At 47.5% G+C, this 16,572-nt stretch overlaps 1 protein-coding gene across 3 annotated transcripts in view; it reads left to right on the forward strand.

Moving 5' to 3' along the window:
- DPY19L4 (dpy-19 like 4) overlaps positions 1–16,572 on the forward strand; it is a 1,351,687-nt gene that overhangs the window by 992,447 nt on the left and 342,668 nt on the right. For all 3 annotated transcript variants that reach the window (XM_069621372.1, XM_069621373.1, XM_069621374.1), the window contains one exon: positions 5,835–5,967. In XM_069621372.1, the coding sequence (XP_069477473.1) occupies positions 5,835–5,967 (133 nt within the window). The remainder of the gene's footprint in view (positions 1–5,834; positions 5,968–16,572) is intronic.

Raw genomic sequence — 16,572 nt, forward strand, 5'->3', positions numbered from 1 at the left:
GGGACTTGGTTTCTTTAATACCAGTTCTATTCTGTTTTTTCTCCCTGAATGATTTTGAATGTATTCAATCTTGTGCACAATTCTGTTCCATGCTATGATACCTGTGTTGAGGGTGTGTGTAAACAAACAAGAAAAGCCTAGAAAAGAAACTAAAGCCATATTTGCCAGAGACAGGGGAGCACAAGGAGAAGCCCGGGGCCAAGAGTTCTCATCCTACCCATCACACTACTCTTTCTGTGGGGCTGCATCCTGGCAATCGACACTGGACTGACTGGGACGAACCAGTGTGCTTTGTAAGCCAAGCAATCCAAGCCCAGGAGTGCCTTTATTTTCCAACAACCACTGTAAAGGGGTTCCTGGACATACAAATCTCAAAGCAATGTGAGGGATTTTGTTAAACCAGGTCAGGAACATCCCAATTATAACTGTGAATTGTTGTAAAGTGAAACCTGTACTCTTGGGACATCTAGCCTTGTCTGAAACTACCCTTCTACCTCCTATTGTTAGAGACCCCTCCTGTATTGTTAGTCCTGGCTCCCATCTCAATGTATTTTATAAGAGCCCCCCCTCCACCCACTAAACCTTATCTACTGGTGTATGATTCCTTTGGGATGACCTAGATCAGACTTCCGGATCCACGAAGTGTCCCCACTGCCATTGAGCAGCTTCCTCTGTTGACTCGCCTGAATCTATCTTGTCATTTGAAGAAAGATGCTGCAGGATGACCTGCAAGATGCTGCTGGGCAGTATCTTGGATTGTATTTTTAATTGTACAGCTGAGCTTTACCCCCACATAAGGCTTTCTGCATAATGTGACAAAGTCCCCAGCCTAACTTTGGGGACCGACAGTGGTGTGGTCCAAGGGGTTTGTTACTACCCGAAACTAGTTGATGGGACTCAGAGGAGGAACACAAGGGAGTCACAGACCACACCCACTAGGTCCTGGCACTAAGGCAGGGGGACAGATACAGAAGTACTCCACACATCCGTACACCCAGTCGTACACCCAGTGATACCTCTGATAAGGAGGTTATTTACAAACCCCTTGAGGCCAGCCCCAACTCTATTATTGGTACTCCTGGAAAGCAATTCTAAACACTGTATCAGAATTAATGCTTTTCCCTTTGAGGGAAAGGAGTAGCAGCATTCTGAATTCACCTGCAAGTGTTTGGATAAAAGTTGTCTTTAGCACACCTGCTGAAAGAATCATTTGAATGAGTGACTCAGATCAGCGCAGTCGTGGTGAATCCAGCTGATGCGAAGCTGCGCTTAACTAAGTGAATGTAAACAACGTAAAAGTGGTTGCCACACGAGGGTCAATACAAACAATCATTGTTTTCCCAATAGCATAGCAGGATTATAATGTGCCCTTCCCCTGTTAGGAAAGCTTTTACCAATGGTTTCCTGAACCTTTGATTTATCCACTGGGAACACAGGGATACAGTTCAATGCTGGCCTTGCCCGCATCGTCCAACGGGGATGGAAGATCACCACCCACATGTACAGGACCTTTTGAAGTCCAAGATGGTGGCAGGGCTTAATATATCCTCCACCTAGACCCCTGTCAGGCCATGTGTCCACAGGCACATTGCCAAATCACAAGCCAGCCCAGCCTACACTGCACATGTGCAATCCATGACCCTAAGCCAAGAGGATAAGAGACTAGACAATGAAGTCCACCCTGCTCAGCTTAAGAGTGGGGTGTCAAGAGGGAGGTGAACAAAGTGTTTGTAGGAGATCAAGAGGCCAATTGAGGTTGGAGGAGGTAGTCGGTGGTTGGAAGGAGAGAGCTATATTAGGTGGTCTTTCATCAGAAGAGTTATATCAGAGGAGACTTATCTGGAGAAAGTTGTATTTCAGAGGGTTGGTTGTCTGCAGAAAGGAGCTGTATTGAAGGCAGAGTCACTATCTGGAGAGAGAACTAATAATGCTAATTATGCATTTGACACTAGAAAACCTCACCTTTCATGCCTGACAGAGGTTATGATGCCAGGACTGAGATCTCTCTAATAGCATAAATTTGATGGCACATGTTCTATCAATCAAGATAGCTTTTCTAGTAGTTGTCAATGTTTTCAGTTGGTGTTGTGGAATGGATGCTGGCCTGTTATGCCCTGTGGCTATTGTGACTTAACGTTGGCACATTTAAAGGCTTATTAGCCACTCCACCCATACTCAAAAGGGCACCCCAGTCAATTTCTTATACTGTGACCCTAACAGTTTCTCAAGGTGCGCTAGTTCCTTTACTCCAAAACACTGTATGGTCCGTTGAACATTTTTCTACCTCTCCTGATGATGACTCATTTTCAATATATGCGTCGTTGAGTGAGCTGCAGGCCTTTTCTGCAGACCCCTTTCCTTGGTTTTCTACAAGGAAAAGGTACATTTAAAAATGCATTTTCGGGCAGCCACCAGGGGGCGTGGATATGAGCTGAGCTCCTACATCGTTCTCCACCACAGAGGCTGATAAAAAGGGACTGAGCCCCCCTCTAGGAGCGTCAGAACAGCCGAACTGAACCCCCCCCACGAGTGAGCCAACCCTGTGGGGCCCCCGCAGGTCCAACAAAGAACCTTGGAGCCCCCAGGGATCCGAAGTTGCTCTGTGTTCCTCAAAAGGCGTCACACAGACCCAGTGTACGCGACATACACCTCCACGAGACTCCGACCCGATCCCGGAGGGAGTTGGGCCACAAACGGAAGAACGCCGGAGGAACTATAGACTCGGAAAAGGCTTTCAACCATGTTGAATGGCAGTATATGGCCAAAGTCCTGAAGAAAAAGGGGCTAGGGGAAAAATGTAGAGCATGGATTGCAGTACTTTACAATGCCCCCACGGCGAGAGTGGTGGTTAATGGTGTAGTCTCGCCCCCCCCTCCTCCTCTTCAGAGGGACCAGGCAGGGTTGTCCCATCTCCCCCTTGCTTTACTCTCTGGCCATGGAGCCCTTGGCTATCGCCATCAGAATGGACAGAGGGATTGAGGGAATCAGAATTCGTGAACGTGAGTTTAAACTCTGTTCGCGGATGATATTTTGTGCTACCTGTCCAACCTCCCAGAGTCTCTCCCGCGCCTACTAGAGAAGATAAACACATTTGGTGGATTCTCGGGCCTGAAAATGAACTCCACCAAGTACAGTGTTAGGTCCATGGAAGGCCAAGATCAAGACACAAGGGGCAGAGAAACAGTAGGGGGAATAAGAGTGGAGAAAAAATCCTCCCAGTATCTGGGGGTGCTTCTCCCGAGGGACTTGACATTCTTATTGAACCTTAATTACGCCCCAACCTTGGAGAAAATAAAAGCGGATCTACTACGCTGGGCCGCACTTACGCTTCCCTGATTCGGCCGGATGGTCTCGGTCAAGATGAACATTCTCCCCTGCCTCTTGTAGCTTTTTACTGCACTCCGTATCTCGTTACCAGTCGCCGCCTTCTCGGGTCTCCAAGGGGCCGTTCAAAGTTTTATCTGGAAAGGGAGTAAGCCGAGAGTTAAATATACGAGGTTGACACTCCCCAAAAACCACAGTCTTCACCCTGCCAGACTTTAAACTATACTATAAGGCTGCACAACCCTGGGTATTGGTAGAGCACCTAAGAGATGATGCTGAGATCCAATGGAGATATATAGAAAACACCTACACTCATTCCAAGAAAGTGAGAGACCGCTTGTGGTTGTCTCCCATGGGAATCCCCATGCAGGTTAGGACTCGCCCCACACTGGCGGTTCTCTGGGAACTATGGGGCTGCAACAAGGCGAATTCACTCATTTCCTCCTGGCCGTCGCCTTCGACCTTGCTGTGGGGCCCTACCATTGACATGGGCAACATGGGTCTGCGCCACACACAGGCCTGCTTGGAGGGGGGTCTGGTACGGGCCGCCCACCTATTTGGGTAACATACCTTCCTTGACTATGAGGCTCTGGTCAACCTGTCAGGCTTACCCATGCTGTCAGTCTTTGAGTATCTCCGTGTGAAGGGCACTCTGACAGACCCCATATGGGGAAACAATCCTTTGCGCTCCCTTACCCCCTTTGAGAAGATAATCACAGAGCATACCACTAGGAAAGGAGTGCTCTCCAAAATTTACAGTGTGTTAATCACAGCGGATCTCGAGGGAAGGCAGAAGTTTAAATCTTACTGGGCAGAAAGGGTGGGTGAAGAATTGGACGACGCAGCCTGGAGCTCTCCCCGTAAATCACTGCTAGCGGGGTCTCTCTACACAGCGGCGATGGAGCACAATTTTAAAATTCTGCACACTTGGCACCTCCCTCCAGATAGGTTGTCTAAAATGTTTGTGGGAACCTCACCACTTTGCCCGAGGGATTGTGGACAGTGGGGACATGGTTTCATATGTGGTGGGAGTGCCCTTCCATCCAAATGTATTGGGCTGAGCTCCTGAGCTGGATTAAAGACATGGTAGGAGTCTCCCCGAATCTGCACACCCGTGAAATCCTGCCAGGCACCCCCGCCCCTGACTCCGATCTACCTACCATCCCGAGATCAGTGGAAACCATGTTGAGAGCGGGTAGTATCGCAGTAGCACAAAAATGGAAGCAATCGCAGCTCCCGTCAAAAAGGGAGTGGCTCTCTAAGTTATGGGCTATCTTTGTGTATGAAAAGCGAACAGCGATAGTAAATGACAAAATGGACTAATTCCTGATGGACTGGAATATTGTTCTGTTGAAAGAAGGGTGTGAGGCCCTCCAACTGTGATATGTAATTCCTGCCCCAGGCCCCTCTCTCAAGCTGACTGGAAGCATGAAACAGGTTGTACACCTCCTACATAGAACCCATTGTGCCAGTTACTCTTTTAAACCACAGTCCTAGCCTATTTTACCTGTGTGTCTTGTCCAAAAGTTCCATCCTGTTATGTACTGTGCGAGGGGAGGGTAATGGGAGGGGGATGGAGAATATAATCATTGGGTAAAAGTAAACAAAGAAAAACTTCAATATGAACTAAACGTTCAACAATTAAATGTTTCTTATATAATTGCACAATAAAAATCTATGTTGAAAAAAATGCATTTTCTGTGGCCTTTTTTTTTTTTTGCATCTATCCTAGACTGACTAGCTATTCCGTGACCCTAAGCAGGGAGTCGGCTATGACGTTTCTAGTTCGATAAACAACCAACTTCTTTGGGATTGGTATTCACAAATACGAAAAACCAGTACCAAACAAACCATTTCTAAATGAATTCTCGTGTTTCTCAAGACCTGCTGTGGGCTCGCCCAAGAAAAGGTGCCTGAAGGTTTCAAAGCCTTTTCGGTTGCATATTAAGTGGCTAATGTTTTGCTGAGGTATTACTTTACTGGACATTTACTTCTCAGGCTGGACACATGTTTTGGGAGATTTATTTTACATTTAAGACTGTTGGTTTTTCATACTTTGTTGTGCACCTTTATGTAGGTTCTAGAGATTTGAGCTCATTTCAGTGATTAAATAATCTGTGGAACACTGGTACCCAGCAGAACCTTAGATGAATGCAGTCTTTCTTAGATTCTCATTAATATCCTGCCTGTACTTTTGAGATAATATTGTGATTAATTGAACCTTTGTGTCTCAAGCTCGTGGTCTGTGAAGCAGGTAAACTTGGGTGGAATTGAGGGCTGGGGGGGGTGGAGATTCACATCTGACTCTGTCACTGTGACTTAGTCTGGACACAGGCTGTTTTTCTATTGTAAGAGTTCTGATCCAGTCTGTATTTGTGGGCATTTTAAAAATGAGCAATCGTGGGACAGTAAATTACCATGGATACATAATGTGTTTTTTTGGGGATTTGTGTATAGTATTTTCCTGACCATAGCTATGCCCTTAAACATCGTCCTCCTTTGATTTTCAGAACCCAGGCTCCCGTCGCTGCTGTATTTGCTGGAAGTCCACTCCTAATGGGCGCCATAAAGATGTGCACTGGATATTTGGTAACCAGTCTGCCTGTGTATAATGACGAAGATTTTATGAAAAGAAATGAGAATGTGAGTTTTTTACCTTTTTGTTACAAATTTTCCTTTTTACCTTTTGTGTTGGATTCAGAGATCTGCAATGACTGTTCTTTTTTCAAATGAGTGTACGATTTTGGCTCTTGAAAAAGTCAACCTTCACCAAGAAGGGAGCTTTCTGAAGTCTGTGTACATGGATGGTTCAGTGAACTGTGATTTACATTGTTTGAGATTATCCTCACACTAGACATGTGAAATTCCTTCTTTACATTGTTTTAATGTATTTTAAAGCAAAAACACCATTGTCGACAAAAACACTAGGACACCCTATTTTATCCCCTTACCTTATCGCGCACACTGGATCTGATAATAAAATCTGTACGTAGAACTGAAGGTGTGTTCTTTGAGTCTGACAAATTGTCTGTAGTCCATTTGAGCTATCTTTGCCGCACAGATAGCTCTCCCACAACCGAGTTTCTAGATCCATGTTTAGCAGCAGATCTCTCCATATTAAATATAAGGCGGAACATACTTTTTCCAGACCATGGCAATGCAGTGTTTTGTGGAAATGAATATAACTGAACATATCTCAACATTTCCACGTTATCTTATGATGCTTTTAACAAACAGGGAAACTTAAATAGCTAGCTTTGTTACACAAGTGCCAATTTAATTAGCAAACCTACATAATTGCATAACAAATTGCTATGCGATAGTGCTTATTTTCTGCCTTGCTGGCTTCTGATATTTGTACCCTTATGGTTGTGTGGTATAATCTCCTGTCTGGACTTCTTACGTTCACACACTCTATTATCTGGTATATTTTCCTGCCAGGGCTTCCTATACTTCACACAGTAGTAATTGCCTGGAATTCTCTCCGTTCCAGTACTTATTATATTCATCCACAATTTTACATTTACTTGGTTGGATAATATTTCCTCTTGATATATTATTTGTTTCGGTATTTCTATGTATTTGCATTCCATGCATTCACATACTGTTAAGGGCTTTGGTTTCAATTCACTTTCCTTTCTTACAATTGGTCTCTTCGCTTTCTCTTGTTCTTCAGTCTGCTTTATCATTATTTGCATTTGGCGTGCTCGCCGATACGCTCCTGCATTCCCACTATCCTTGGGTTGACTCACCGGCTCTGTTTGGTGTTCTCGGGGCTCATTCGCGGTCACTGGATGAAGGCACTCTTCATGCTTTCCCTTTGTGACTGCTTTCTCAGCTGCCTTTGCTCTTCCGTGGCTTCCCTCAGCACCACAGCTTCGCATTGGGCTCTCGCAAGGTAAGGGTCTGCTTTCTCCAAAAAGTAAATGCCAAGGAGTCTTTTCCTGGTTCGTGTCTGCAGTGTGTTTCCTTCTCGCAACTTTTCCCTTCTTCCTCTGCTATGAGCTGCACGGCTCTGCCATACCTGTTCGGGACCTCAAGCCTCGCGGAGCGGCAAACTGTTCTCTCACCAACAGCACCCTTTGACACTGGGCTGCCTGTCTTTAAATTTCCTAGACATAGGAATTTTTGGCCAACAGCTAGAACGCTTTCTGGGCTTGAAGCTTCTTCTGGTTTGCACTGCTGTTCTTCCTCGTCCCAGTATTCGGTGGATTCTGGGAATAGGAGTCAATTGTTGATATTTGATGAAGAGTTTGGATAATCACTTGCCACATGCCTGGATGGTAAAGCTGTTCTGGATGTTGAATAAGTGGAACTGATAAAGGCATTCTTGTAAAGGCATTCTTGTTACTTCCACATGATAGACCAAAGTTGGGAGTTTGGTTTATATGCTTTGGTGAAGTCTTTTCTATTCTTCCATGGGGGAGGTGTAGAGGTATAGCAATAGGCTATTGGGTATGAGAGGATTATCTTCAAGGGCAAATGGGGGGGATACCATGTCTCATCCAATGAAGCCATGACATCGCCCCTGAGGTCGTCTCCTACCGTGTGATCCTTCCTCATATAGCCGCCCCAGGATCAGGTAGCGGCTGCCGTCTCCTGGCCACATTGGCGGAAGTCACGCTGGGTATCAGTGATGACTCCATTGGATTCATCACACCTCCCATGAGTTTGAGCTCTGCCAGGAAGTTCTGCAGTAGATCTTCTCTTTTGGGGGACTCACCAAGTGGACTGCTTTTGTTTCCAGTATGAACAGGAAGTGCCAGTTGTTCTGCTTCAGAATGTTTCTTCATCAAGTACTGCCATTGGCTCAATGGCATTTGAATAAAACTTCAACCTCTTCTATACTTTCCTGCCGATCCTGGTCATCCTGCTCGTTTTCAGGAGACTGCAGAAGTTCTGGTTCACATTTCTCTGGACTGATTGCTCTGGACTGGTCCTGGAGGACATGGTACCTGGATCTTCTAAACATGTCTTGCCCTTCCGTTGTGCCTCCTGGCGAAAGTGGGCCTGCTCTCCTATTTGTGGGGCTAGGGGGTGGTAGTCTCCAACCATGCCTCAGCAGCCTGAACCTTCATGCTTGACATCTGAGAGGATGAGGTATAGGGAGTGGGACTTGTTGAATTATGTCCTGGATGTACTCTGTTTTGGTGGGTTGCTGGCCACCATACCCATTTATGCCTCCAGGTGGCGTAAATTCTCTGCATAATGTCAGCAGAGAGATCTGGACCCCTTCATCTACCCTGTCTCCTCTTTCTGATTTTTCTTCTCTTCGTGGCCCTGATGGGTCTGCAGATTGGCACTGTGACGAGCTACCTGGCCTCCATTTCAGTCTTTAAAAGTAACCCGTTTTTCAAAATCCCCACTGTTATGCAGTTTTTGCTGGCTTTGTGCAAACCAGTTAGTTGTTCCTGCGTGGAACTTGAATTTATGTTGACATGCCTTATGGGAGCTCTGCATTAACGTTTAAGCTTGTTCAGTTAAGTGGATTTTCCTGGTGGCCATCATCCGTGGGATAGGTGAGTAAGCTCAAAGCATTGTCTGGTAAATCCTCCATACTTTGTGATTGCCAAGGAGAAGGTGACTTTGAGAGTGACACCATCCTTCCTAAGGTGGTGTCAGGTTTTCATCTCTCTCACGATACATCTTTGTCTTTCCCCTCTGCCCCACCCTTCTGAGATGTAGGAAAGATTCCATCGGCTGGATTGCAATTACGTCTTGCAGAGGAGAGATATCGGGAAAGATGACCTGCTCCATGTGGGTTATGCTGCTGGCAGGGCTGTGACGAAACGGACTAAACTAAACAGATAATCCTCTGCATCTCAGAATGCAACTATCTGGCTGCAAAGGATGTGTCTGATGCTCTCAGGCCTTGTATGAGAAGCTCGGCTGCCACCTGTGCCCTACAGACCCACAGGACTGAGCCCCTATCATGGACATATGTCAAGCAGAGAAGTGGGCTTCAATGCAAATGTTTAGCAAGCATTACTGCCTGGATTCCCTGTCGGCGTAACCCACTTGCTTCGGCCACGTTGTCCTCCAGAGTTTTCTGGTGGAGGTGGTGTCTTCTCGCTCCTCCCCCTCATCCATACTTATCTACTGCTATGGGAGTCTATCAGAGATGAGGAATCTGTGGGAGGTAGGAAGAACCATTAGAAGAACAAATTACTTGCCTTTCAGTAATGGTCTTTTTGATGGATGTACATATCCCTCCCAATGTGCTACTCTTGGTGTATAGCTTGATCCCTTAATCTGTTCTGCAGTCCCTCAGTGGCTGAGTACTAGGGAAAATGGCAGAACTGAGGTCATGGTAGTGTGGCGGCTTCATGTATGTTGTCCTGGACATCCTATATGCTATGGGGCACGCAATTGTGCCCAGCTTTGCCTGGCTGGACTGACTGGTTGCAAAAAATAACAAAGGTGAGGAATCTGTGCGAGGAACATCCATCAGAAAGAGCATTCCCAATCGATCTATCGTGGGTGTATTTTTTTTTTGTATTTATTTATTATTTGTATCGCGCACCAAACCCTTAGTTAACTGGGCACTTGAGAAACTTGTAGGCAATGTACAAAGGTCCAGGCATATTTCAAACAATATAATGATAACGATGTAGGACCCTGGTTACAGATGGGGCGGTGAGTGGGAAAGGAGACATAGAGTCAAATACAAGTACGAAGAACGCAGGATGAATTAACTCTTAAATACACAGTGTTAAGTATGCAGGGTAACTGTCTACTGATGAAGAGACTTACCGCTCAGCCCATTTTTTATGTTGGCTTTGAAGGTGAGGAACGAAGGTTCCTGTCTGAAAGGGATGGGAATGGAGTTCCACCGTTTGGCAGCCTGTACAGGGAAGCTGGCTCCTCCAGCTGTTTTCAGATTGTATCTTGGTACTATCAGGTTGTGTGAGTGGGCTGATCTGGTAGTACGAGTGGAAAGATGTTTGCAAAACTTGTCAGCCAGATATTTTGGGGCAGAATTTGTTTGACATTTGTGCGTGATGGCTAGGGTGCGTAACGTGATTCTGTCACGGATGGGTAGCCAGTTGACATGTCTGTGAAGGGAGATGTGGCAGGATCTAGGGAGGCTGAGTGCTGCTCTCAGAGAGTTATTCTGAAGTACCTTGAGTTTGCTTAGGTTTTGTTCAGAAGAGCCCAAGAAAAGGGTGTTACAGTAATCGAGTTTGGAGAGCGCAAGTGCTCTAGCCAGCGTTAGGCAGCTCCTTGTTGATAGGTAGGCTTTACAACTGTAGATCAGTTTGTTGGTGTAGGCAGTGGAGGACGCTAGGCTGTTTAGCTGTTTTTTGAGGGAGAGCGTTGAATCAAGGTAGACCCCAGTGTTTTTAATTCTCTGGTAACACTGATAGTAGTGCCATCAATGAGGAAGGAGGAGTAGTTGGTGTCGACTTTGTTCAGGCGTGCCTGAGTGCCCACCATCATCAGCTCCGTTTTATCGTCATTGAGACATAGACTGTTGGTAGCCATCCAGGCCTGGATTTCGAGGTAGATAGTGTTTAAATGTTTCGAGTCATGGTCATAGCAGCCAGTGATGAGGGAGATGAGGACTTGGGTGTCATCTGCATAGTTGGTGTAGATGACACCCAAGTTATCCAGGCCGTCGAAGAGTAGCTTCGTAAATATATTGTAAAGTGTGGGCGACACACAGGAACCCTGAGAGATGCCACATAGAATTGGTGTGGGATCAGCTGAGGCTGATGGGGAGAAGACTCTGGTAGTCCTGATAGATAAGAAAGATTTGATCCAGTCGGAGGCATTCGTGGAGAAAGCTGCTGCTGTGATCAGATGTTTGGTAAGGATCTGATGGTCGACGAGGTCGAAGGCTGCGGAGAGGTCTAGGAGGAGGAGGAGGATTGAGAGCTTACCCTTATCGTTTGCCACATCCATTTGGATCTTTAGGTCTAGAAGGGCAGTCTCAGTTCCATGTCTGGGTCTGAAACCTGATTGTCATAGACCAAGGAGTTAATTATCCTCTAGGTGCTTCTGTATTTGCAGATAAGCAACCCGATCCAAGATTTTTAGAAGGAAAGGGTCAGTGGTGATGGGCCTGTAGTTCGTGGGAACATTTGGGTCGAGATTCGTTTTTTTTAGAAGAGGCATAACCCATGCTTCCTTAAGGTTGTTGGGAACTTGATTGGAGGCGAAGGAGGAGTTTATTAGTGCGGTGATGAAAGGGGCAAGGTTTTTAGCACCTTCTTTATTCGTTGTGGTTGGACAAATGTCGCCTTGGCAGTGAGAGGGTATCATGCTTTTAATAATGTCCTCTACTTCCTTCGGGGTGACTTGAGAGAAGCTGAAGGGGGTGCATGTGAATGGGGTTTTCTTAGGGTCCAGGGCATGCTGGGCACTACATGTGAGGCTTGCCTTCTTGGCGTTGATCTTATTTTGGAGCAGGGTGATTTTATCAGCGAGTGCTTGCTGAATTTAGCTACACCACTAAGCGTCTTTGATGCAGTCTTGTGACAGTGGTGCCAGGGATTCGAGCTCTTTTAGGATACTGAAGAATTCCTTGGTACAGGATTTTGCATTCTGTATTCTGGAATTGTAGGATTCTTTTTTTGCTGAGAGGATAGCCTCTTTGTAGATAGCAGAAGCTGACGAAAATGCAGTTTTGTTATTGATGGACGGGGATTTGAGCCAGTTGGATTCGGCTGCTCTTTTTATGTTTCTGAGACTTTTTAGTTCGGGGGTGAACCATTTGTTAAGGTGAGCCTGGGATTTGGCTTTTTGAGTTTGAGATGGGCTGCAATATCCAAGACAGATTTGAGAGCGTTGTATAGGTCGACCAAGTTAGATGGGTCATGGCTGCTGAAATTGTTCTGGTTGAGGATGTCTCTAATGAGAGGATTGAGGTTGTCTATGGTTATGTTGCGACAGTTCTTGGATATAGAAGGAGGTGCTAAAGAGGTTTTGATGGGGGATGGCCCCGGAATGGAGAATAAGATCAGATGGTGATCTGACCAGGCTACAGGTTCATTTTGGGTAATGGATATGGAGCAATTTAGGTCCGAGATCCAGTCAAGCGTTCTACCTTTAGAGTGGGTGGGTGTTGTGATTCTGTGTAAGAAGCCCAGGTTGGAGATGTTGTTGTCCACTGCTAGGGCGTGAGGGTCGTTAGGGTCTAGGAGGCCAAGGTTCATGTCTCCTAGGAGGATATTTTGTGATCCTATTTTAGTGTGAGTAGAGAGGAGGTTCAGGATATCCTTCTCAAAGGAGAGAGGTGGGCCGGAAGGCCGGTAGTTAAGGTGTAAGAGTATGGTTTGGGTGGGTGAAAGGGTTAGTTTCACCGAGAGAAGTTCTGCAGACGGGAAGCTAGCAGATGGGGTGGCTCTGAGGGCTAGCTGGGTTTTGGCAATGAAGGCTATTCCTCCGCCTTTGCAGACAGTTCTGTCTGCACTGATGATAGTATAGTCTTCAGGCAGGGTAACGGAGAGTGCAGGTCCAGCTGCCTGGTGTAGCCAGGTTTCTGTGACTGCCAGGAAGTCTAGGCTATTTGCAACAATTAGGTCAGCGATCTCTGAGGCATGGGCTACCAGGGATCGAGCGTTGATAAGGGCTGCTTTAATACTGGGTGGTTGTGGCGCAGTGCTAGAGCATTTCAAAGTCAAGATAGAGGGAGTAGGGGTTATATTGTGCATTGTGGGTTTGCAGTGTTGGGATTTGCAATTTTTTAACAGTACAGTGTCATTGTGTTTGAGGAATCGGGAGCCTAGTCTTTGGTTCCTGGCGTGGACTGAGAGAGGGATGAGTGGTGTCGGTTGTGTGGCAAAGCGATGTAGCCATTCGAGTGGGCTCAGTGACTCACTCGCGGCAATGTTTGAAGACCTGCTGTTTGGTATGAGAAGAGATGTAGGAGGCAGGGGTGATGGAGGGTGGTATGGAGTGGCTGGGTGCATTAAGGGGAGCAGTGAGGCTCGGGCCAGGGTGGCTCTGTGGAATTAGGTCATGGTGAGTTATCTGTAGGCAGGGTAGTGTGCGTTTGGGAGATGATCCAGGCATACACACACTGGTTCAAAATTTAGCAAAGATGCACTCAGTAGGCAGGGTCAAAAATTAGCCCAGAGGCTACAATGCACGCAATAGACAGGTTCAAGATTAGCCCAGAAGCTAAAATGTACACAGTAGGCAGGTTAAAAGTTAGCCCAAAAGCTAAAATGCACACAGTAGGCAGGTTAAAAGTTAGCCCAAAAGCTAAAATGCACACAGTAGGCAGGTTCAAAGTTAGCCCGGAATCTAAAATGCACACAGTAGGCAGGTTCAGAAATTAGCTAGCATGCACACAGTAGGCAGGTTCAAAAATGTGCTAGGATGCACACAATAGGCAGGTTTGAAATTAGCTAAAGTGCACAGAATAGGCAGGTTCGAAATTAGCTAAAGTGCACAGAATAGGCAGGTTCAGAAATTAGCTAGGATGCTCAGAATAGGCAGGTTCAAGATGAGCTAAAGTAGGTACAGGGCTATGATTTAGAGTATGCACAGGCATCTAAATACAAAGCTGAGCACAATGACTAGATATACAGCAAACAATATTGTTGTCATGATCACAGTAAAAATACAATCATAGGGCTATGATTAGTGTGGGCACAGCATGGCAACATTCAGGCATTTACCGTGGCAAAGGTGAGCAGGCATAAATGCACATGTTGTATTGAACTGATTTCAGCAGCGGGCACCATGTGGTCGGGAACGTCGGGCGCCGGCAGCAATAGAATGTCTTGTAACAAATTGCTGTGGGTGCAGGGGAAGTGTGCTACGTATGTAGAGGTAGGGTGTAGGATTACAAGTGAGGTGGTTTAGTAGTTCGCCTCAATTAGACGATCACTTGCATTGCGCGTACGTGTTATTCAAGGGGATTGGTTCCTCCGACGTATTCCACATCTTTGACAGGTAATTACCACAGCTGTGCTGCTTCGGAAACTTTTTCGGCGTAGGCGTCCTGCCTCGATGACGTCAATATGCTCCCTCGAGGACCTCCTCTGACGGTCAACGTCACCGGATGTTTTAAGTAGAACGCACAACGCCCATAGCCTCAGTTCCGTTTTTTCCGCAAACGTGTTCGCTTCGAAATCTCGGTGCGTCTCGGTTCTCTCTTGTGAATCGGTTCTTCGAATATCCTTGTGTTTACCGAAGTTATGTCTTCGTCTTCTGCTACCTCGAAGTCTGGTTTTAAGAAGTGTCGGGACTGCGGTTCCACGATGTCTCTGAAGGACCCGCACAACGTCTGCCTTTGGTACCTCGGTGAGAGCCACGCCACGGATGACTGCGACGAATGCCAGTCTTTGACGTCAAAGGCCTTGCGGGAGCGGAAGAAGAAGCTGTCGGCGGGTAGGGTTTCCAAACCCCGTAAATCGAAGTGCGCTGGGCTCTCGACACAACGATTCGAGGAGCGACTCTCAGCATCGGCATAAGTCCAGGGGGTCTCGTTCCAGGAGTGGGTGCCGCCATTCCTCGGCCACTTCGAGGCATGCATGGAAGCGCCTCGTCTTCCTCGTCTGAGGACTCCGCCAAACGGCGGGTTGCTTGTCCCACCAAACATTCATCTACGTCAGAATGGGACGGCTTCCGTAAAGAGATGATGGTGATTTTCGAGTCGCAGGGCACCGTTCCGACCGCGCCTTTGAGAGAAGCTGGTACAGACCGCTTTAGAGCCACCGTTCGCACGGTCGGCGCGATCACGGGAACCTTCTAGGTCCCGGTCGGACAAGGAGGATCGCCATCGTGCCCACTCCAGGTCCCGGTCCTCAACACCGTCGAGACCGTTGGAGCTTGTGATGCATTCGAAGAAGGCATCAACGCCATCGGCGCCATATCCGTCGAGGGACTTTCCCGGGGCTCCGGCTCCGAGGAAGCCATCGGCGCGTGGCCGTCGAAGGACATGCTCAGGGCTCTAGCCTCGAAGCTGCTGTCGAAGTTGTCGGCGCCATGCCGACTTTGACGCCACTCCTATCGGCACCCTCGAAGCCTTTTGAGGAATTTTTGACAGAGGTACCCCGGAGAGCTGTGGAAGCTCTTAGGAAGGCGGTCAGCAAGTCTGTGCGGCCTGTTCTCGGCCCATAATCTGTTGTTCCTGCCAAGGTGGACTTGTTCCAACCCTTGGAGTACATTTCAGAGGTTGAGGAAGGGTCTGAGGATGAGGTGCCTCCTGAGGTTCCTGATGACTTGTCTGGACATAGCCAGCTGGAAGACCTGCGTCAGTCTTTGCACCACGCCGGTGGTCTTGATACCTCCCCGGAGGTTGAGTTTGGCAGACCTGAGCCTGGTACGCATGCTGAATCATCATAGAGGTGCCTCATGTCGAGGGTGACGGAGTATCTGGGGTGGTCTGCTCCACCTGTGGATTTTCTGCAGGATGACCGGACAGATATCCTTGACCAAGGTCCACTCACTGACCCGGTGTTGCCATTTCATATGGCCTTACAAAGAAGGGTGGAGGCAGCTTGGACTGAGAGAGTCTTCCGGCAGTCAATAAGTCGTTGCCGAAAAAATACTGTCCAGCCAGTGGCGACCCCTGCTACTTGTCCATGCACCCCACTCTGGAGATTTTGGTGGTACAGGCGGCTACGGCCCCAGCAAAGCAGATGGCGTACCCTACAATCCCTCCTGATAGGGACGACAACCGCTTTGACGGTTGGGCGAAGGAGGTATTTTCTTCTGGGGGTATGGCTTTACAAGCAGCCAACTCCGTTTGTGCCCTTGCAAGATTCACGCACACTCTGTGGAACTGTGCGTCTTTGGCGGCTGAACATATTCCCGAAGGGGAGGAACGGGATGGTTTTCTTGCCCTCGTTCAGGATGGCAAAGATGCCATGTGTGAATCCGTTCAGTCGGGTCTGGACATGGCAGACTGTGTCAGCCGGTCCATGGCGGCCAGCACCGTGATGTGCAAGTTTGCGTGGTTGCGGAAGTCGGGGTTTGCTCCTGATGTACAGTCCCGGCTTCTCAACATGCCCTTTGATGGTGTCCATCTTTTTGGCAGCAAAGCTGACTAGAGCCTTGAGAGGTTGTAGACCTCCAAAGCTGCAGCAAAGTCGTTGAGCGCTGCAGTACGTCAACCTCTGCCTTTTCGTCCTAGGGGACAGCAATGGAGGGGAGGTTCCTTTCGATACTACTCTTCCTTTAGTAGATCGAGGGGGGCTGCCAGTCAAAGGGGCCAACGTAGGAGTACCAGGGGTGGAAAACAAGGTACTTGAGGGGCCAAAGCCGCTCGGGCAGTTGTCTCTTTGCCCTCAG

The sequence above is a fragment of the Ambystoma mexicanum genome, chromosome 5q, assembly GCF_040938575.1.
Source record: "Ambystoma mexicanum isolate Mex_15411 chromosome 5q, UKY_AmexF1_1, whole genome shotgun sequence".
Taxonomy (NCBI): Eukaryota; Metazoa; Chordata; class Amphibia; order Caudata; family Ambystomatidae; genus Ambystoma; species Ambystoma mexicanum.